At 41.6% G+C, this 21,229-nt stretch overlaps 2 protein-coding genes across 3 annotated transcripts in view; one reads left to right on the top strand and one right to left on the bottom strand.

Annotated features, from left to right (window-relative positions):
• Positions 1 to 10,284: 10,284 nt before the first annotated feature.
• Positions 10,285 to 15,329, bottom strand: CHCHD7 (coiled-coil-helix-coiled-coil-helix domain containing 7). Its single transcript, XM_039550157.1, has 4 exons — positions 15,158 to 15,329; positions 12,355 to 12,432; positions 11,688 to 11,786; positions 10,285 to 10,882 (listed from the first exon to the last, which is right to left on the bottom strand). Exons 2-4 carry the CDS (start codon positions 12,406 to 12,408, stop codon positions 10,781 to 10,783), a joined length of 255 nt encoding a protein of 84 aa, XP_039406091.1. The 5' UTR covers positions 12,409 to 12,432; positions 15,158 to 15,329; the 3' UTR covers positions 10,285 to 10,780.
• Positions 15,330 to 15,510: 181 nt separating this feature from the next.
• Positions 15,511 to 21,229, top strand: part of PLAG1 (PLAG1 zinc finger) — a 51,943-nt gene continuing 46,224 nt past the window's right edge. For both annotated transcript variants that reach the window (XM_039549080.1, XM_039549078.1), the window contains exon 1: positions 15,511 to 15,707. The gene's annotated coding sequence lies outside the window, so the exon portion shown is untranslated. The remainder of the gene's footprint in view (positions 15,708 to 21,229) is intronic.

The raw sequence follows: 21,229 nt of genomic DNA, 5'->3' as shown, positions 1-21,229 counted from the left end.
AAAAAACTAGTAATAAGTAGTTGCTTTCCATGTTCTGCAATGAACAATTAAAACACCAAACTCTGTAACATAAATGTACACAGTTGATTATTCATTAACCCACAGTGCAGAAAAAACAAATTCACAGACTGTGTAATGCTTTAAAACACTTGGCTACAGTCAAAATAAGTCTCAATAATTACTTTGATCTGTAGTTTCCACAGGATAGGAGCATCTACTGCACTGCCACTATGACCATGCAGCTTGCAACAATTTCTGCCATCAAGGGTGGAGGTGAATAAAGTGGACACACTTGTCTTCTCAAAGCCAAACTTTGGGTTTACCTCACAACAAGAAAACTGGAGTAGAACTAGGCTCCACGTTCCCAAAAAAGGCTGTTTCTGTAAAGGAACATGAGTAGAGGCAAAATACTCCCATATCTTCTTTTTTTTTGTCCTAACTTCTCCAGACAGGAGAAGGGGCTTGAATTTAACATGTGGTGCAGGTTCTTGAGGAACTCAGATGAAGGTGTAAGAACATGAGGAATGTGATATGAACAATTAAAGGTCAGAATTTAAGATGTATCAAGCAGTTGGACATTTCCACACCATGAGTATAGCCTGAGACATACCTAGAGGGCCAAAAGACACAAGGAAGAAACACTGCCTAAAATCACAGATTTCCATTCTGAAAAAGCTTGTCTGAAACTCAATGTCTGGGTATGAGTCGAGAGTCACTCCACTACAACAGTCCTGTGGGAATGCCACAGGTCGACAACAAATAGGGCACAGGCTGCACTGTTCCCCATCCACATGCTCCAACAGAACATATCAGTGATCAAGGCTCCAGATTTTGTCATTTGCTGAGTTCGGAACTTTGATACTACAGGTGCATATGAACTTCTAAAAGTTATTCAAAAGAGTAACATATCTATGGCCTAAGCCTCCACTTTTAAAAAAAATTCAGATTTTAAATTGGCAATAAAATCCCTCTTCTAGAGGATTTTTTTAAAGATAAAAACATATTTATTTTATGCTAAAACAAGTCTGCAAATACTCTCAAATATTCTTTTTTCCATTCTCTCTCTACTTGCTTGAATTATCCTCACAAATGATACTTAGTTTAATAACATCCAAATATTTTAAGCAGGTTTTAAAGATAGGAAAAACTACATTTGTGGTTTTGAGAACTAAAATGCGATGGCTTCACAAGAGAGCAAACATGCACATGATCATAGACATGCAGTAAACACTGATGTGTAAATGCCTACTTAGATGTGTGCTGGTTTCCCCTCATGGTGAGGTTTTTTTGGCTGTTTTTTAGTAGAATGAGGCCTAGAAGTGTGAATAATTAAATTATTGGTATAGGTATGAACTACCTGTCTTGATAATAGGGTTAGAGATGGCCTAATTGGAAATGCCATTAGCTGCCATTACTTGCGTATTTATTTTGGTTTTTTCAGCACAGAGGGTAGAATAGGGTCTTTGTGAAGAATTTAGAAGTTCTTTTTCTGCTTGTGGTTAATTAAATGTTAACTGTCCTCCATAGCAGAGCAAAATTCAGGGCAGATACATAAGAAGCACAGAGCTACTGCCAACCCCCTTGTTTTTTTCTCTCAAGAATTAGGGTTTTGTAGTACCTGAGAAAGAAAGGTATAGTCATATGATCTGCATAAGCATCACATTTCTTTAAGAAATTTATAGGAAGAAAACTTTGTTTATATTACCCTTATTTGTAGTACAGGAACTCTTTATTACGTAGCATTCTCCCAGTGTCAAACAGAGCTTACTAAACTGCCAGAATGACAATTTCGTATGTTATCATGAAGGCAGGTCCTTAGCATGGCTTTTCTCAGAGTAAGGCATCCAAAAGCCCTTTGTTTCACCATCCACAATACCACTTTATTACTTCTACACTTACTACATGAGCCAGCACATGCTGACTACTCTGTTTTGTTAGGCAGGGTCTTTCGTGATGCCACACAAAACAATCTGGCAAGCCAATATTAGATGTCACAACTTCAGCCATTGGAATAGGGGGTTGAGATAGGAAAGGCTATGACCTTTATTTTGCTCCTTTGACTAAGTCATTTTAAGGTCATTTGGATAGATATTGTGGGAGTCAACACTATCTGTGAGCTACCTGACAAGCTACCTGTTAGGCAAAATCCAAAGCACATGGTCCCTTAATGTCTAATCCAAGATCCACCGTGAAGAAAAGCATATCCCAAATGCCACACACATCTTCCAGTAGAGAAAAAGATACAGGGAGGCAACTTCCAGCAAAAGAAAAATTCCTTTTTCCTGTAATCACCTGTCTTTGGAGAAATCACACTTAATTGTAAAACATGGCCAACTTCAGTGGTTCTTGGGGATACCAAGAGATGACTTCTTGTCTAGAGATGTTGAAATCTGTATTGAATATGGACTTTTAAAAGAACTCTGCATATGTCAACACATTCACTACCCACAAAAGGGTTTATGCATGTGAATTTAGCACAGTGAATGGTTCCCCTTGTTAGAAACACCAGAAATTACTGTGAGACTGGAAGCAGAGTCCGAGGATGCCTTCTGGTGTTGTGACAATTTCCTACTTCAGTCTCTCTCTGGTGTTTATTGCTGATGAAATGAAAAGAGGCGAACTGGCTATCAAACAGCTCAGCTTTCTTTGGTCTTCATGTCAAGTGATGATTTTTTTTTTTTCCCCGAGCCTCAGGGATGGGTTGTGTAGCACAGTGTCAATCCCTTCCTTAAGGACCCAATGGAGGAGCATCTCTGCAGCAAGCACTGCTGTGTTCCCAGTGGGAAACCTTCCAACGCCACTGCGCCTTCCTCTCACAAACACTGCCTGAACCAGAGAGCTTTGTAAGCACCAAATTATACTGTACTAATAAATGTAAATTTCTTGGCAAACTACCTGATTTGGCTCCATCTAGTTTGATGATAAGAGGTTTATTAAGTCAATTTCCTTACCTAAGATTTGCTGAGTATGTTCCTGCAATGCCACATGTTGAATGCCCTTCTAAAGGCTTGTGCAAGAACATCTGTGAACCTCCTGTGTCAGACACATCTCATCAATGGTATTAATCCCTTACTGAACAGCAAATGTTATTTCTCTTGGGTTGGTGCAGAATCTAGTAATATGAAAGCTGAACTGGAAAGAAATCAGGAGGAAAAACTTGAATCATTCTCTACAAGTTAACAGCAATTCTAGACCCAAGAGAGGATATGAACAAAACCAAATTAAGGAATTAACATTTTAAATTACCAAATTGTTCTGATTTTAGAAACAGTGTCAGCTTCTTGGGGCTTTACAGAGGCAAACTGGTAGCAATAATCAGCAACAAGTGACCTCACCAGCACAATCAAAAATGACCAGCCTGCATTTCCAGACCAGTACAAAATTGGGCTGAGCTGTACCCATTTGGGTCAGAGAATGAGATTTCCCTGACTCAAGGAGCAGCTCCCTGTTTGCAAACATCCACCTTTACGGCAGCGTTTCCAGCAGGCCAATCTCCTGCAGTTGCCAAACTGGAGGAGACAGAGATACTGATGCTTTCTACCAACTCCCGGCTGGAAATTTTTCTACACCACAGAAAACCAAAGCATTTTGTGAACTCTTCTTGTCTCACAGCAACCCTAAAAGAACTAAGTGTTAAAGTATTTATTAATATAATTGGTTCTCAAGGTTTTGAACACTAAAATTTAAAGGGCAGAAACCCAAAAACTGCTTTTAATGCAGAAGTAGGTGGAGACCTACCAGTGACCCTTTTCAGAGGTCTTTTGCCCCTCATACATGTATGTTTGCAGCAGCCAATTGCAGGACAAAAAAACGTGGGTACACTGTTGACTATTTAAACTGTCTAGCTGAAGGTGCTAGGAGATCATGGTTCCTTCTAGGTTCTATCTATTTCTAGCTGCCTCCCACCTGATAAAGCACAGCAGGGAGAAAACAGTCCAGGAAGTTCCTGCTGTGTGGAAGAAAACTTCTTGACACAGCAGGTGAGGGAGCCAACTAGGGAAGACAACCTAGTTTTTTGTGAACAGAAAAGGACTGTTGGAAGCCATCTGGCACATGCAATTATGAAATCAGTTTTTGATTCTCAGAGAAGGAAGCAGGTGGAGGGGTAGAAAGATGTGTCAGCAGAACTGCCACACTGGACACCCACTGGACAGACTTTGGCCTGTTTAGGAACCTGGTTGACAGGATCTCTTTGGAAGCAATCCTGAAGGGCAAATGAGTCCAGGAAGGCTAGACATTCTTCAAGAAGGGTCTAGAGCACAAGTTTTATGAGAAGCAGCTGAAGGTACTGGGGTGGCTTAGCCTGGAGAAAAGGAGGCTCTGTGGGGGACCTCATTGCTCTCTGCAACTGCCTGAAAGGAGCTTGTAAGGAGGTGAGAGTCAGTCTCTCCTCCTGAGTAACAAACAACAGGACAAGAGGAAGTGGCCTCATCTTTTGCCAGGGGAGGTTTAGATTGGGAGCCCAAGGGAGTGGTGGAGTCACCATTCCCGGAGCTATCTGAAAGATGTGTAGATGTGGCTCTCAGGGACAGGGTTTGGTGGTGGACTTGGTAAGGCCAAGGTAACAGCTGGACTCAATCTTACAGCTCTGAGTTTAAGAATCACAACCCTTGTGTGCTCACAGCTTTGAATAGCTAAGCCCTTTTTCAAGCACAGAAAGCCTTTTCTGACTTGTAAGAGCAGCTATGACTTCAGCATTTGCTTCCGGTATTTTGCTGCTTACTCAGACACCCTACATGGTCCCTTCCAGCCCAGGGATATAAGGTGGCTGCAGCTCCACAGAGAGGTGCTCAGACATCCAGCTGGGCTGAAAAGCAATAGTCATCCCATTTTTCCTTTGCTATTTTGCAGCTGGATACATGCCCCAGGCTAGAGGTCTGTACCTAGCACTGATGCTGGGGATCACACAGGCACCAGCTGGAGGGAGGAAGAAGGGACATGGAATGGCAGTTGCTGAAGGGAATGACTGTAAAGATGACCATTCAAGCAACACCTTGCAAAAAAAAAAATATTTCCTTTTGCTCACCCACACCCTAGCAGACTCCACAGTCAATCCCCAAGGCTGATGAGAGTGAAATATTTATGCCATAAATCCCAGCAGTGCTGAGGTAGGAACACTCAGTCCATCAGCACTGTCAGCACTGAAGTGCAAGGTAGAACATGAAGCACCAGGGACTTCTGATATCAAAGTGTCTGTCATCCACAGGCTCTTGATATCTAAACAACCACAACAGCCAACAGGTGTAGAACCCTCAAGGCCTGTTTCTTTTCAATCTGAGAGTTAAAGGGGTTTTTCCAACATCTTGGACTGCGACCTTTAACTTAAGAACTACTTTAGTTTACCTGTCACATAGATGAATACCAAAACACAGCATTTCTTAGACTATCAGTAACATCCATTCAGCATTAGGAAAAATAGAGCCAAAAAGTACTCAAAACTGATAACTGCAGGATATGGTGAATTCATGGTCTACCCCCTACTTAAGGATTTGACTTGTTACCTTCATTCCATCCTTTTGTAACTTACGGATTGTAGCAGGCACTGTATGACCAACATACTCCAATGCAGCAACTTCATTCAATTCCACTATTTAACAGGAAAAAAAAAAAAAAAAAAAAAAAAAAAAAAAAAAAAAAAAGGAGAAAATGCCACCCTACCTGTAATATGCAACCACATTCACTGATCACTTCAACAGCTGCATGCAACTCCGCAGCCAAGGACTGCTCAGGGATCCACATTTCAGGACAACAAAAACTTGAGATCCGTATGTGACACAGTAACAAAATATTACCAGCAGGCTATTTCCATGAAAGCACTGCAAAATTTTTCAGTTTTTAATTGATGATAAAATATTGCAATTGTTTTTTGCCAGAACAATTGCAATCTTTTGTCATCAATTAAAAACGTTTAGATTCTTCAAAGTCAAGCTTGAGCCTCTATTTCTGTCAGTGTAAATTTCTTACATCTGTGAATTGCTTTTAGTACATTCAGTCAATATCTCACTCTTATCTTGAGCATAATCTTTTACATCATTACACATCACCTTGTTACAATTGTTTTCCATTTTGACAGACACTAACTCAATTTTGTTCTGTGCAGAATTCTATTATGTTCTGCCAAAGTCACTTGATATCAGGAAGGGTTTGCCATGTGTAGTAGTTTATCAAAGTAAAATACGTGAAGAGGTAGGTCGAGGGTAGTAGGACTTTTAAGAGCAAGCAATGATTGGAAGAATGGTTCTGAAAACCCTCAGAAAAGGATTTTGAGATAGGAGTCATCAAGATAGAAGGATGGAGAAAAATTACTTATTCACAATCTGATGGTTTGATTACTACAGAAGGTATCATATTTGTCATAAAACAATAAAGTTTTATTTTAATGATCCACTGCATTTAGTTAATATAAATGCAGTACTTCCCTCTTTTTCTTGGTATCAAATAGGCTGCAATAAAAATTAAAACATTCTGAAGTACTCTGCTTGTTTTACTTTTTACTGCTTTAATACCTACAGAGCTATTTCTTCCAGTCGCCTCAGATTCTTCCCAGAATACAAAAGCCTGCAACGGTGTACTGTTTTTTCACACATTAATTACTTTGTTCATGGCTATTTTGGAAGACCAACTTTAAAGATGCAGATACTTTTAACATGAGTTAAGGGCTGTATCCAAATGCATTAGAGCAGAATAACATTTTTTACTTTAAAATCATCCTATCTGCTCTGCTAAAGTTTTAGCAAAAGCCCATCTATACACGTTCTTGATCACTTGAGTGCAAAAGTTTCATTACAAGGCCATGAAACAGACCCAGAGCTGCAGCAGATGCAACTCCCTGCTTTCAAAAGCTTCAGCTAAATCCAAAAAAATTTTCAGGACTCCAGAGCTAGACAACTTGGACTCGATGATCCTTGTGTGTCCCTTCCCAATCAGCAAATTCTGCAATTCTATGAACTTACTTTTAACATCTTCAAGAGCACAGACTCATCTCAATTGTGGCAGCAAAAAACTCTGAGCCAGACAAGGCCTTGTACTGCAGGGTAAGAGAAAAAAATGAGATGGCAAAAATGTACAGATGGAGTCAGGGTATTCACCTAGACCTGGGAGAGAGCCTGTAGCTGCTGCTCAGTGCCTAGTTGTGAACAACAACAACAACAACAAAAAAAAAAATCACACTGAAAAGATCTATCAAGGACCATATTCCAAGGCTTCTCAGGCTGCACAGAAACCTCCTGTTTCCCAGCAATGATTTATACTCTAGTCCTCCTGTTCTGTTTATAATGTAGAGACAGGACCAATCTTTCCTTTCTACTGCACAAATTCTGCTACCTCTGTGGGAGGACACCAAGAAAGCTCAAAAGAGCCAGTAGTGGGTGGAATGCTTCTGCTTTCAGTCTGTTGTACAACAGCACCATCCAGCTGTCAAACAAAAAAATTATCAACCATTAATGCCACTATCCAGATTTGGTCCTTGTACCACAAGGAAAATTAATAATTACACCTATAAAAAAAAACCAGCACCCCAACCCACAGGTCCCTTCCCTGCTCCTGAATTAGTTATATTGATCCACTGTGCCATGCTTTTTGGGATTAGTATACAAGAGTATGCTTCAGGGAAACTAAGAATTCAGCCCAGTTTATTTCTGTCCAGTAAGAGTGGCAGGCTACCGCTTACCTCTGTTTCAGTGAAGTATGGAATGTAAGCTCTCAGGTATGAGGAAAAGACCATTATCTCTGGCTCACAACCAAAGACAGTTAATCACACTACAAAAATTAATGGAAAAATCGCAACTCATAAGAGCCTATGTTTTAGCTATCACACTTTACCACTCCTGAGCTTCAGTAGTGAAAGCAAGAACAGCAACCTCCAGTGAGGGATAAAAACGATAAAAACTCATACCCAAGTAACAGATCACTCTTGAGAGATGTTATGACATGAGAAAAGAAACTCCTTGTTCTCCCAAGATTTTTCACAAACTTGTGTTACTTAACAATAAGGAATATGCAATGCAAATAAATGGCATTCCCTACAACAGATGATTGATTACCTGAATTACATCAACAAGGTCATTGCTTAAATTGCCCTCAGTCCTACACTGAACTCATTTTTTTTCCTAACATCCACAGGGAGCCTACCGTGTGTATCCACTGATGGTCAGGGAGTCTAATGTTAGACTACTGTTCTTGCATTCTCTGTACCTTAGCCCATCCTGTGATCCCACATCCCTGCATTGATACCCGAAAGCAGTAATGCATCTCCTCTTCTGACTTTCTGAAGACCAGTACTAGCTCTTTACAAACACTTTACAAAGCAGCACAGGGTACCTATCAGTGCCTAAAGATAGGCCAGTCATCCTTTAAAAGAAAACAACACTAGTGGAAGCTTCCCAAGTAAAATTTTTTTTTCCTGACAATATAAGTGCAACAGTTAACTTAGGAGAAAGATCATTTCTACATGCAAAGAAAACCTGAAAGGAAATCTCAGGATAAATGAGATGACTTTAAGGAACTTGAGCTTATGCAAAGAATTGGCATAACCACATCAAGAAAGAGATGATGGTTTTTTGCACATATTTCAAATATACTGTAGATTTTAACATAAGCCCAGAACTTAAGAGCACAGCAACAGAAAAACAGCAAGCACTAGAATAGTAGCTAAAGCCACAGGAGCAAAGAACATGTCCAAAGATACAGCAGAGGTGGCAAATGACAAACCAGTGCCAAGTAGGAGAGAAGGTGCCCTTAGACAAGCAAGGCAGCAAAGCCAGAAGAGTCTGAAGAGACACAGCCCTAAAGGAAAGGACAATAGCTCCCCAAAATCTGCAGATGAACATGATCAAAGAAGCATGGCTAACAAGGAAGTATTATGGTTAAGTTTAACTAATGAAAGCAAGAAGTTCTCTCACTATGGTAGAGAGAACAGAGAACACAAGACCTTCAAAAGGAGCTGTATGAGAAAGTCGTTGCAAGACTACATCATTAGATCCGAGACAGAACAAAGGTACTAGAAAACAACTGCAATGAGAAGAGACCAAAAGGTTAAAATCAGTCAAAAAAGAACTGGTGCCAAATGGGCAAAAAAGGGGAAAGATTGGTATGTAGGAGGGTATTAAAAGGTAGCAAGGAGATGGCAGAAAACAGCAAGCCCTTGAATCTAGAATGAAAGTATCTTCAGCTCCACACACAGAGGAAGAAAAACAAACAACAACAACAAAAAAACCCCACAAAAAACAACCAACCAAACACAACAAAAAAATCCCCAAAAAACCCAACTACAAAATGAGGAAAATGTCGAAGTTTGCACTTTAAGTGAAGAGAAAGTAATTTGAAATAAAGAATCTTATGATCTTATGATCTTGATTGAAGAAAGTACAGTTTCCTTGCCAGGAACTGACAAGAAAACTTGTGACATGCTTGGAGGCTGCACAGCTTTGCTTGGAGAATTGCATACTCAAAAGGCATAGAGTTACACATTCATTCCAACAGAAAGGGTAGGATCAATCCATTTCATTTCTCAGATGTAGATGGAGAACAGAAAGGAGAAGCAAAAGCAGATTTTGTGGAATTAGTCAGATCAAACAACAAGGGAGAAGGCGGAAACAGCATAAAAATCACAGCAAGCATAGAAATAGGCCTACAGTGGAAAGAAACAAGACAAGCCAGACAGGAGAAACAGAAAGCCGTGAAGTCTTTCCAAAACAGTCTAAATAGAGAGACAACACTTTTACACCATCCTTCATGAGGTCAGCCAGAGTTCTGCCAAGTTGATCCCAGTAAGTACTAAAGGATTTCACATGGAACCTGAGCTCATGGCAGTTTTTCTGTTTTATCACAGGATGCAAGCTTTTAAGGCAGGACACCAGAAGGTAAAAGGTAAAAACCAGTTTCCACTAGACAGCAACCTGTTTAAACTTACTAGTTGTTCAATTTAGCTAAGGAATCAACCTTATTTAAGATTAGATTACCTGTTTAAACTGAGCTTTGTAGTATTGTATGAGTAAGCATTTCCAACCCAGGGTTTCAGCTGTCCAGAGTGTTAGATAGATGTACTATAGTTAAACCTGCCATGTCACTCAGAGGATCTGTTTACATGTCTGCAAGTCCCCCCCATCTGCCCGCCACCAAAGTATCCACTTACTATCCACAGAAATTACTATTCAGCTCAGACCTGAGGAGTTCTGTTTTATCTTCACCAGCCTCTCTAACCTTCTAACTAGCAAAGCTTGCAGATCTGATTTACTGCAAGCTTCTGCTGTCACTGATGAGTGCAGTGGCAGACCTAATGACAAGTTTGTTGGATTAAGGATTTTAGTTCATGAAGAGTCTTATTTAATCTGGGAACACAGAATACAACACGTGAAAACAGCAATAAAATTACACATGGTAAATCCATACTATTGAGCAGAACAGCTGAATGCAAAAAACAGTTTCTAAACCTGCTCCAGTCTTAGAACCACACTGCAATCCTCACCAACCCCATCTTTCTGCAAGTCCCATTTATTTTATACTTAGCATTTCACAGCAAGGTATTTTCTACTTCCAAAACTTTCTACACAAGTTGCATTGATGCCCACATCTTCCAATAAAGAGGCCAAGTTCCCAATGACAGGAAGTATGAATAAACCCAGGAAGAGTTCTATCCTAGAAGGCTCACACATTTCAAAATTTAACATCTTATTTTAATCCAAGATACGGCAACTGTAAAATCCAGTTCATAGAACGGTAACTTGCTGCTGCTAAGTCTTCACAAGTACAGTGAAAACAGTCAATCAACTCAGGTTTCTAGTCAGTAGGGCTTCCCCATTGTTTCCAAAATTTTTTTTCTTTCTTCTGCTGAAGGCATCTCTGGTTTTACACCACTTCTCTTCCTTTGCATCATAATTCCATGCTGAAAATAGAACAAAGTGACCATGAGAACAGATTTCACAGAATCTCTGCTCCTGAGCTCTGAATGATCAAGATTCTTTAGCAGAAAAATGCTTGATATATCAAGACCCAGGTACTCTAAATCTGATTAGCTGATAACTACACATACTACTTCTTAGTTCAAGATACCTGATAGTTTACCCTGCTGCTTCAGAATACAGTGCAATCAGTATTCCCATTACACTATGTCAGACTAGTGCACAATTGTCTGTAAACAGCTTTTTTTTTTTGTAATTCGCACAAGTATTTAAAGGCTATGCTACAATCTCTTTACTATGATGGTATAAGGAAAGAAAACAGCAGAAAACACTTTAACTGCACATAGTTCCTCATGATACTTCTCTATCACCAAATAAGACTGAATTCTTCCTAAGATTTATATTAGGTTAAAGCAAACATGATCCAAGCCAGTAGGAAACCAGATAGCCCTCCCTACCTTGCCTCAGAACTTTTTCTCTGCATCTGTTTAAAAGAGAACTTATTACTAGAAATATGCGACTCAAAATCAGAGGAAAACATCAGGTACTGCAAGAACACTGACTCACAATCCAAGTGAGTAAACTCAGAACAATCAAGTGAAGTACTTTGATGTGCATGTCCTTAAGTCTTCCAGCAACACATACTGAGACTACCTGGGCTGGTAAGTTACCATAAAAACAGCAGCAGTCAGCATTAACCAAGTTTGAAGGGTTCAGAAAGCAGCATGTCAGAAGTAATGTACACAAAGCAAAGAAGGGAATAAAATTCAGAAAGTTTACTGTGCTTACCCAGAATTTTCTGCAGTTTTTGTACTTCAAAAAATAATCAGTACACATATCCTTCTTATAGTTGTTGTCATCCATACATTTTGTAGTGGCATCTGTTTCCTTTAATAGGGGAAAATATACTTCAGAGCTGAGGGAAGTTACTGTACTCAGTGTTTAAATATTTTAAAAAGTCCCAGAATATCTATGAAGATAGGAGTCAGCTCTTCAGATTAAAGAATACTATCAAAGAGAGCAAAGGAACACCTATTACAAAGGATAGTCAGTACTTCCAAACAGTGATTTCATTTGGAAATAACAGAATACTTACTGTCTTTAGACAGTAAATACAGAGTCCACAGAATAATTGTTTACTGTGATGCTTGGTATAACTCACAAAAGACTTTTAAAAAATAACCAAGCTTGTCTAACCAGGATTTCAGGCTCTGGTTTTAGGGACAGAAAATTTAAGAGATTGCTATCATTTGCATTAATCCTATTTATGGGAAATTACTTGTTATTTCATGCTTATTATAATGGATGATTTTCAGCCCTTCGCATCTTCAGTGTCTTAAGAAACTTTTAATGCAAAGTGCTATCATGCAAAGTATGTTATCCACAAAACAGTTGTCTATAAAGTGCATTATTTAGCACTGAAATGTACAGACAAATATCAATTTGATCATCTTACCACTAGACATGGATTTATATCGTGATCTCTAAGCTTTTTTGCATGCCTGGACATTCTAGACAGACACTCGTACCTTGGCTAGAAAGGGAAAATAAACAGGTTAAGTATCTACTTTTAACAGTAACTCAGGATTAAGTCTGAACTTCAGGATGTAAAAAAGTAACACACAGTTTGGTTATCTTTAAAAAAGCCAAATAAAACCCAAATTTCTTTTGCAAAGTGTTATTTCAAAAGCAGTAACAGCAAGACAACACTGGCAAATGTAGCCCATCACCAAGACTGCTTACTCCCTGATGAATTCCTGCTGAGAGTGGAGCCACTGCAGCAGCTCTCATACGAGCCTGTGTATCATGGAGGAAGTGACCATGTGTAGGAGAAACAGCTCCATAGAAGCTGCTCACAGCCAACACACTGTAGAAACTTCAATTAATAGCATGTGGGAGGAATGCACAAGTAAACTTTTCCAGATTTGTTCCTATTCCTTAGCTGGATCACATCTGTATCTTCACTGAGCTTTCTCAGGTACAAGAAGTGCCCAACTATCTCCTGTGTTGTTGTATCAAGTATTTAATAGAAAAAGAACTGGTTTCACCGCAAGGTGGGACCAGACCCACTTACACTGTGTATAACAGCTTGAATCACATTTTTTACCATTTAGTAGTTTGACACTGGCTCTAGGAACTGTAAGCTTGAGAGACACAGAGTTCAGTGCCAAGAATCTACACTGATCCAAGATGATGACATCAAGACGAACAGCAGACCCTCTTTTCCTTTACAGCTTCCTATACGTTCCCTCCAGCACACATATGGTGATGCAGGTATTTGTTCCAAACAAATACTAAATCTAACCAAAAATAAATTAATATTGACCAGATGGACTGCTTGAATCAATGCAATCAGACACACAGGACAGAGAGCACAAATTAAAGTACTGCTGATGAAGGACACTGAGCTTGATCTTGTTGTTTATTTTCCCAAAAAACGTTGATGCTAATTTTAACTAAGACCTGTTTCTATTCACATTAGGGAATGATAACTGCAAGTCTGCGGTAAAAAGCCCATTTTGCTTGATACTAGATTAAAAAATCAAATACTGCTCTGTGAAGCTCATAGAAAACCATGTTTTAGATAGGGTTTCTTCATTGGGTAAGCTATTCCCAGCAAACAAGCCCTAGGTTTTACAAGCTGTGCATATATACTTTCCTGGTGCTTGGAGTACTCTTTGCTTTCCATATGATCATCTTCTGCAAATAGGCCTTTTAATGAATGGCATCAGGAAATGCTTTCACTTTCCTTTGAGAACTACCCAGTGCTTAAGGTAATTTCAGAAGGTAGGCAAATATTCTCTTTTTTGGTGGGTGGAAGCGCATTTTTGACCAGGCACTTCCAACTCAAATGGAAACACAAGCAGGTACATGAGCATCATCCCAGACTTCAAAAAGGAAGAGAGAGGGGAAAACTTAGAAGCAAAAGCAGCATACTACAATGCCTCACCTAAGTCACCACAACAGATACAAGACTTTTAGATGTTTGCTTGTGTCTGTGTTATAACTCCGCATTTCATTGATATTACCACCTAAGCAGACATGCCTTAAGGTGTTCAGTGGTAGTTTGACTTCAGAGTTCTCTCTGAAAGAATACTTGTGAGTCATAGGATATGCCATCACAATCAGTGTTCCTTAAACAAACTGCACTTGACACTTTCATCTTGATTTCACTACCAGAGGCTGCAACCATGCCTGGTCTAAGGAACAATGCACACAATCCATTAAACACCTACTTAACGAACAGGCAGTTCAGGTTCTAATAAAGACGAGTAGGTTAGAGCAGGCAAATGCTTAAACGTTCTTAGTACTACCCAAAAGGTCTGATAGCTCCTGCGTCCTCTCTCCCCCTCCCTGCAGTACCTTCAGGACTTGAAACATTATCAGCTGGAAGGGCAGGCAGGTCACACCGAAATGCTGCTGTGTGACTGAATGAGCAGTTGGACAGGAAGCGAGCTTCCCCCCTCCTCCCAGGTTTTGCACATGTACGGGCTTCCCTTCCTGCTTTCGGACTACAGGTCAGAGCCCAACCACAACCAAAGGCTTGTCTATTCCACAGTTCTTAATTATGCTTTAACACATTAACAGTTGTAAACTGTACCACAGAGAACTAGGGCTGTTGCTAGCACTCTTTAACCCTAGGGCTTTTTCAGTTCATAAACCATCAGGGCACTTTTCTACAGGCTCCCTCCCATTGAAAAGCGTTTGGTCTGCTCTAAATGCACACATTTGGATATAAATTCGCTAATTATGCTGCAATACAGACCAGCTTATTAAAACTTTGACCCCTGGAGCCAAGGCCGTACTAAAAATCCTACGGCTTTTATCGCTGTTACGGCGGGGGAGGCGGGAGGAGGCAGCCGGCGGGCCCGGGCGCTCAGCACCGCGGAGCTGCCGCCTTGCCCGACGCAGCTTCCCAGGGAGGGCCGGGGGCCGTCCAGGTGCGGAGGCGAGGCCAGCGCCCCCCGCCCGGCTGCTGCTTTCTCCCGGCGGCGGAGCGGCGGAGGAGCGGCGGAGCGGCCGGAGGCGCCCAGCGGCCCCTTCCCCCGCCCCGGGTCGTTCCCCGCGGCCGCCCCCGCCGCCTCCTCTCGGCACCACCTGCCGCCAGGGAGGGGTGCCCGGGCCGCGCCGCCGCCGCCGGGCCCGAGCGGGGCTGCCCCGGCCCGCGGGCGGCGAAGGTCGAGCGAGACTTCCCTTCGCCGGCCGGGAAGGGGAAGCGGCGGGCGGGCACAGCGCGGGTCGCCGCCGGCGGCACTCACCTCCGTCCCCGGCCGTGTCCGCGGGAGCCCGGGGCGGGAGGGGGGCAGCCCGGCTCCAATTCGAAAGACGTCAGCGGCTCGGGCAGCGCGCTTAAGTACGGGCGCAGCCTACCCCGCTCCCGGCCCCGCGGCTCCCCCCGGCCCCGCGCCGCCGCCGCCCACGCCCCGGAGGCGCTGAGTGGCACGGCCGGGCCGCCAATGGCGGCGGCGCCGCGCCCGCCCCGGCCGTGAGCGGCGCCTCCTTCCACCAACGGGGCGGGCGGCGCGGTCCGCAGGCGCCGGCGGCGGGGCGCGGCCGCGGCCCTGACTGACTGGGGGAGGCGTCCAACCCGCGGTGCGTGTGGGCGGCGGGCGGTGTGGGCGCGGCGTGTGCGGCAGGCTGGGCTGCACCGCAGCGCATACACTACAATGGCTGCTGGAAAGACGGGAAAGCAAACAATTTCCAGGCCCGCCGCGTCCAGCCCGAAATATGGGGAAAAAATTACAGAAAAATCGGAGAACACTGTAAAGGGTGGAAACGGGGCGCAGAGGGGATGCTGAGGCTCCCGCGGTGAGTCTGCTGCGGGTTTGGGGGGCAGGCGCCGGGGTTTAGCAGGGAAATATCAGGGTTATTTAAATTATGAAGGGGGAGGAGGAGAAGGAGGGGGGAGAGGAGAGAGGAGCAGCGAGCAGTGAGGAAAAGTTTGTGTTAACCATCCCTCCCTTCCATCCCTCTCCCCCCATCTCCCGCAGCCTCCCGCCGCCCCGCGTCGGAACCCCCCCGAGGGGAAAAGCAGGGGAGGGGAGGCGAGGCGAGCGGTGCCCCCCCCCCCCCCCCCACCCCCCTTCCCCTCCCTCGGAGGGAGAAAGAGATGATTTTCAGAAAAACCTCTCTCAGGAGTTTCCTCCACTCCTCCCCTCCCTCCCCGCGGCGCTCTGTTGAAGCTCTGAGGAGCGGGCGAGGCGGCGGGGCTGCCCGGGGGACGGCAGGAGGGCGCGGGGTGCCCGCCGCCGACCCCCGCGGCGGGCCGGGCCCGGGGCCGCGGGGCAGGGGCAGGGGCAGGAGCGGCGCGGCCGCCCCCTCCCCTCCTCGCCTCTCCGGAGCCTGTGCTGTGAATGCAGTGACAGCGGCGAGAGCGGCGAGAGAGGGAGCGGAAGACATTAGAGACCGCGGTGCCGAAAAATGAGGGAAAAAATTAATATAAATTCGCTCACCGCCTCAAACCGGACAAATTTCGCACAGAAATTTCCCCCGTGGACCCGGCTACCCGTGGGGTGTCCCCCGGACCTGGCGGCTGCGTCTTTGGGGGAATCCGGAGTGACTTTGGGGCACTCGACCCCCCTTTCCAGTCGTTTTTTGGACAAAAGTTTTTTTTTTCGTAATAAAGAAACGAATTTGCCTGCTCTCCCCCTCCGAGTAGCCCAGGAGCTTTTCCCTTCCCCATCGGTGTGTGTTTAGAGAAAAGTGTAAACCCAAGTAAGTGCTGAGTCGTGTTGCATTGGGGAGGGGGGTTTGCTAACTGAAAGCAGGAGAGATCCGGAGAGAGAGAGAGAGAGCAGGGACAGCTTGTTGTCAGTATCATAAACAACCAAAATGGAGGGAGAACTGAGGCATATAACAAAATAAAAATCAGAAAAAAATGCCAAAAAATACCTAAAAATCGGGGCTGCTCCCCCTTTTCTTCCTCAAGGTAACAGAATAAAACCCGTGTCTTCCCGATACCGTTTTAAGGTTTCAGGGAGCAAGGAGTTAATATTTATTATTTTTTTTTTGTTGATGAATTCTTTAGAAAGGCAAAAGCCTCTTATAACTCGCCACCGACAATGAGAAAACGTGAAAATCCCTTTCAGGACAGAGAGGTAGGGGGAGATGATGGTGCAGAAAGTGTATAACTTGGGGGTAATGCGGAGTGATCCTAGATAAGATAAATGCTGTATGTGGTGCTTTATAACTTCCTTTTTTAATGCTTTTTTGGTGTGTGTTTGGGGGATTTGGGGAGATGGGGGCTCCTTTCTTTTCCTCTTTTTCTTTCCCCCTTTTTTTTTTTTTTTTTTTTCGGACCGGAATGTAATGCCTTTGTAGTGTCACTTTCCTGATCTAATTAGGATGTGTGAGGCAAAGAGTAAACCTTTCCGGTTTATAAAGTGCATTTTCGTTGCTTTTGAATTTCAAGTTTTCTTGGTGGCTCACTCCTCTATTTACACTGGATTCTTCAGAGTGCTGTGGGGTTGAGCTAATGCTCCATAGGGAGAGCAGAAAGGGCTCAGGGGCAGGGCACCTCATCTGCGGGTGGTTGCTGATTTCCCTGGCACGTTTGGTTCACCTGTTTGTCTCCTACAAAGAATGTATTCTGCAGTCTCCTCGTGTTATTTATACAAAATAATGATGCCTCATCTCGCCTCACATTGAAGTTAATGCGAAAGTGCTGCTGATGTTGGTTCCACGTGGGATCAGGGACATAGCAGGGCATTTTAAAGAGACAGCTTCTCTTTTCCTAGGGTTATCATCACCTCTGCAGCACCTCTGCCTCTAGCAGAGGGGTGGTTCTTTGGTTTTTTTTTTTAATGGAAAGATATCAAATCGGCCCTAGTCTGATAAATTAAGGAAGGATAACAGGGGGAAACGTGCAGAATCGTTGGGATCAAAGCAATTCTTTTGTGTGTAGCAGGTCTTCATGGGAGTTTTCTTGGTGTGTTAATTAAAATGCTGTGTTTTGGAGAATGTTTTTTGGAATGTATGTTGCAGAAATGAAATAGTCTCAGGCTGTGTAGTATTAAGATCTAGTGCTGTTCTGCTAGCTGTAAATTCTCTGGGAGGAGATGAATTCTCTGTGTGTAGGGCAATTTCACACACATTTTGTAAAAGTTGTGAAGTGTGTTATTTTTTTTTTGAATACATTCAGTTTTGTTGGGAACACCTGAGTTTGTTCAAAAGTTTGTTCTATACCTAAATCTCCTAAATCATCCCCAGAGGTTTTGAAAATAGTGAAAAATAACTGTAGGTTTTAATTGGCCAGAGTAGGGGCTCTTTACAAGTACACCTTAGCAGTGTAGTTATAACATCACTTGGAAGAATTACCTCTGGCTTTGTTTAGAGAAAGAAAAGTCATCCTAACTTCAGTCTGGTTTCATGTATATGTGTGCATGTGTGTATGCATGTATGCTTTTAGCGTGGGTTCTGGCTGATACTGGTTTTTTTCTTAATTTTTAACTTGTGAATGTTTAACTGTAATGATGCAAAATGCTCTGCTTGTCCCTATTATCTCCTATGTATTTTAATTTTATTTTTGAATATCCTGTTTTCAAAAATTAGCATCGCCTCTTAACATGGCAATTTGATATCTTTATGAGGAGTTGCAATGTTTCCTTTACACTTGCTTTGTTTTTGTAGTCCTTGTATTCAGTTCTAGATTGAAAACTGAATACAGGTATGTGGTTCTTGAGAGGGAAGATGGGGTACAGAGCTTGGAGGGAGACTATTTCAGCATGTGTTTTCTGTGAATTTGTGGAAGTTGAGTATGAGTTGTGATAGCCCTCTGTGTTGAATAGCATGTGCTTGCAAATGATCTGTACCCTTTCTGCAAGTGTGACCAAAGAAACTTGTTGCCTAGGATAGCCTTGTGGTTAAAAGATTTGGGAAGAAATCTCAAGGTTTTTCAGTGACTCTTAGGCTAGAAAAAAGGGTCATTAAGGAAAAAGATTAATCAGTTTGTATAAAGGAATGATATTGAACATTTTTCCAAAATTGACTTTTATGGTTTAGAGATCTCTTTTATAGTTAGTAAGAATTCAGACTTTAAAAGTTCCTTTCTGAATATTTCTTAAACTGATCTATTATTTTTATTGACTGAAGTAACGTTACCCTGGAATGCATAGAAATTTGGTAAATTAATAGCAGTTCACCATATGTTGGTAGTTCTAATGTACCAGGGTAGATAGACAAATAGTAGTAGATGTGCAGAACTAACTTAAATGAACTGGTTAATGGTACTGAGAACTCTTCAAATGCTGTGTCTGTGACCATCAGTGTGAAGTGTTTAACATGTTACTACATTTTTACCTAATTAAGAGCTTTTTAATCATTAATATTTTATTGCTGAAATTAGGTATAGGCACTGGTAATAACAATGTGAAAGAAGCAGTGTTGTGGAGTATCTTTCTTGATTTACAGCTATGTATTACAAAGTAAATTTGGAGTATCCAACCATAGTACAAAATTCAGGACTTAGGGTGGAGAAGGAGGAAAGGGTGTTCTCTCAGAATTTGATACTCTTCTAAACTGGATTTAATTTTAAGGTATAATCCAGATGGTGATAATAATAGCAGAAAAAATGTTGTTTAGGATTATTTTTTTACAAACTTATTCTCTTGTAGAAAATAGAATTATTCTTACAGCGGTGAGGTGGTTTTTAAATAAAAATATAAGTAACTTTCAAAGCTTCCTTAGTTGTAAGAGTTAAGATGATCTTCTGTATTATTTGTTGGTCTGATTCCATACATGACACAGTTTGATTTTTTTCAAGATTTTCTAAAATTAAAACACCTGAGGAAACAAATACTATGGGCTGGTGTTGGTAAAGTTATCCTGCTTTTTCTAGGTAAACTGGAGAGGTGTAAATGTATTAAAATCCTTCTTAGAGACTTACCAATCCTATTCAATAATGTTTAAAAATTAATAACTACAGTATTCTACAGCAGTACAAGCAAATACAGGAATCTAAAGTGACACACATTCAGCTTTCCTGGAATGCTTAGCTCAAATGTGTCTCTTGGTGTGTACTTTTAATTTAGTAATTATCCTGAAAAATGAGTTTTCAGTGTAGGACTTTTGAGATTTAAATTAATAAACCCTTGAAAAGTTTGTGTAATTCCAAAAGACACTGCATACAAAGTGCAGCCACTTCTAATGGTTGTCCATCTCTGCAGCTGGTTAGTCAAAATGGTGCCCTAAAGTCTCCTCCTTTCAGGGTATTGCATATGTTTTAAAATTAATGGGTTAAAGAGGGTACTGCTCATGTTCTAAATAAACCACTGTTTGTAACTGTTCAAGGTTATTTTCTTAAAATAGATGTTTTCACTTCAGAGTGTAAACCATAAATTTTTAAAATTTTCTATCTATAACCTCTTATGTTGTTAAAACTAGTTTTTGTGAACAAATACTTTTTGGTAGGGTTCTTGAACAAATGTATATGTCTACCAAGGGGAAATATTCTGGAAAACAAGAAATCTGTTCAAGTACTTAGACCATTCTCAAATCAGCACAGAGTTAAAAGGAGCTAGCAGTGACCACCACTGAAGTGACAGAGAACTTGCTTTCAGGGAGTTATTCTCCAAATATCTGTTACTAGTAAGGATTTAGCTTGCAGAGCTTTTGAAAGAAATGTGCAGTATTTATCCACTGAACTGCTAAGCATCTTTAACCAATTACCACATGTTTAGGTAGCCTTAAAAAACTATTCAAAAATAATTCAAATATTAGAACAAAGTAACATTTGTATTGATCAAATATAAAATGTTTAAATATCTGAAGCGTAGGGGATTTTTTTTGCATTTATCTGAGCATTTTGATAATAGACAATTGTGTATTTTTCCTCTAATCAAAAAAAACACGTCTAGAATTGAATTAAATTTGTATTGATTTTTAAATTGTGGGATCTCGTAACTTGAATGTAAAACATTGATTAACTCTCAATATAATCACTTACACAGATGCTTTTTTTTTTCAAGGAATATAGTGACCATTTATCTGAAATTGCATAGCTTGCAGTTACTAATGCATTTTAAATGAACAGTTGTCCACCAAATATCAAATGCAAAAGATCCTAATTGTATGCAAGTTCAGAAAACCTAATATTAAGCAGAACTGGTCATCATTACTGCAGGTTCAGTTGTACTTTTATTTAGATTGTCTTGTTAAAGTGTTTTCTATCTATAACTGTGTCAGTGTTCACCTGTTACTGTCTCATCTTAGGACAAATAGCAAAAATTAGTAGAACTAGAGGGAGTGTTTTGGGAAGATATAGCATGCTTTTAAGAGTAGTTGTCTGCTAACAGTTTTAAAGGATGGGGCCTTCTTGTAGGATGTATTAAAAT

The sequence above is a fragment of the Corvus cornix genome, chromosome 2 (genome assembly GCF_000738735.6).
Source record: "Corvus cornix cornix isolate S_Up_H32 chromosome 2, ASM73873v5, whole genome shotgun sequence".
Taxonomy (NCBI): domain Eukaryota; kingdom Metazoa; phylum Chordata; class Aves; order Passeriformes; family Corvidae; genus Corvus; species Corvus cornix.
This window is presented reverse-complemented; position numbering and strand designations above follow the sequence as displayed.

Coding starts and splice junctions, on each gene's coding strand:
- CHCHD7 (XM_039550157.1), bottom strand. CDS start 12,408: ATGTCCAGGCATGCAAAAAAGCTTAGAGATCACGATATAAATCCATGT. Junction 11,787..12,354: donor ATATAAATCCATGTCTAGTG/GTAAGATGATCA, acceptor CCCCTATTAAAG/GAAACAGATGCCACTACAAA. Junction 10,883..11,687: donor AAAACTGCAGAAAATTCTGG/GTAAGCACAGTA, acceptor TTCTATTTTCAG/CATGGAATTATGATGCAAAG.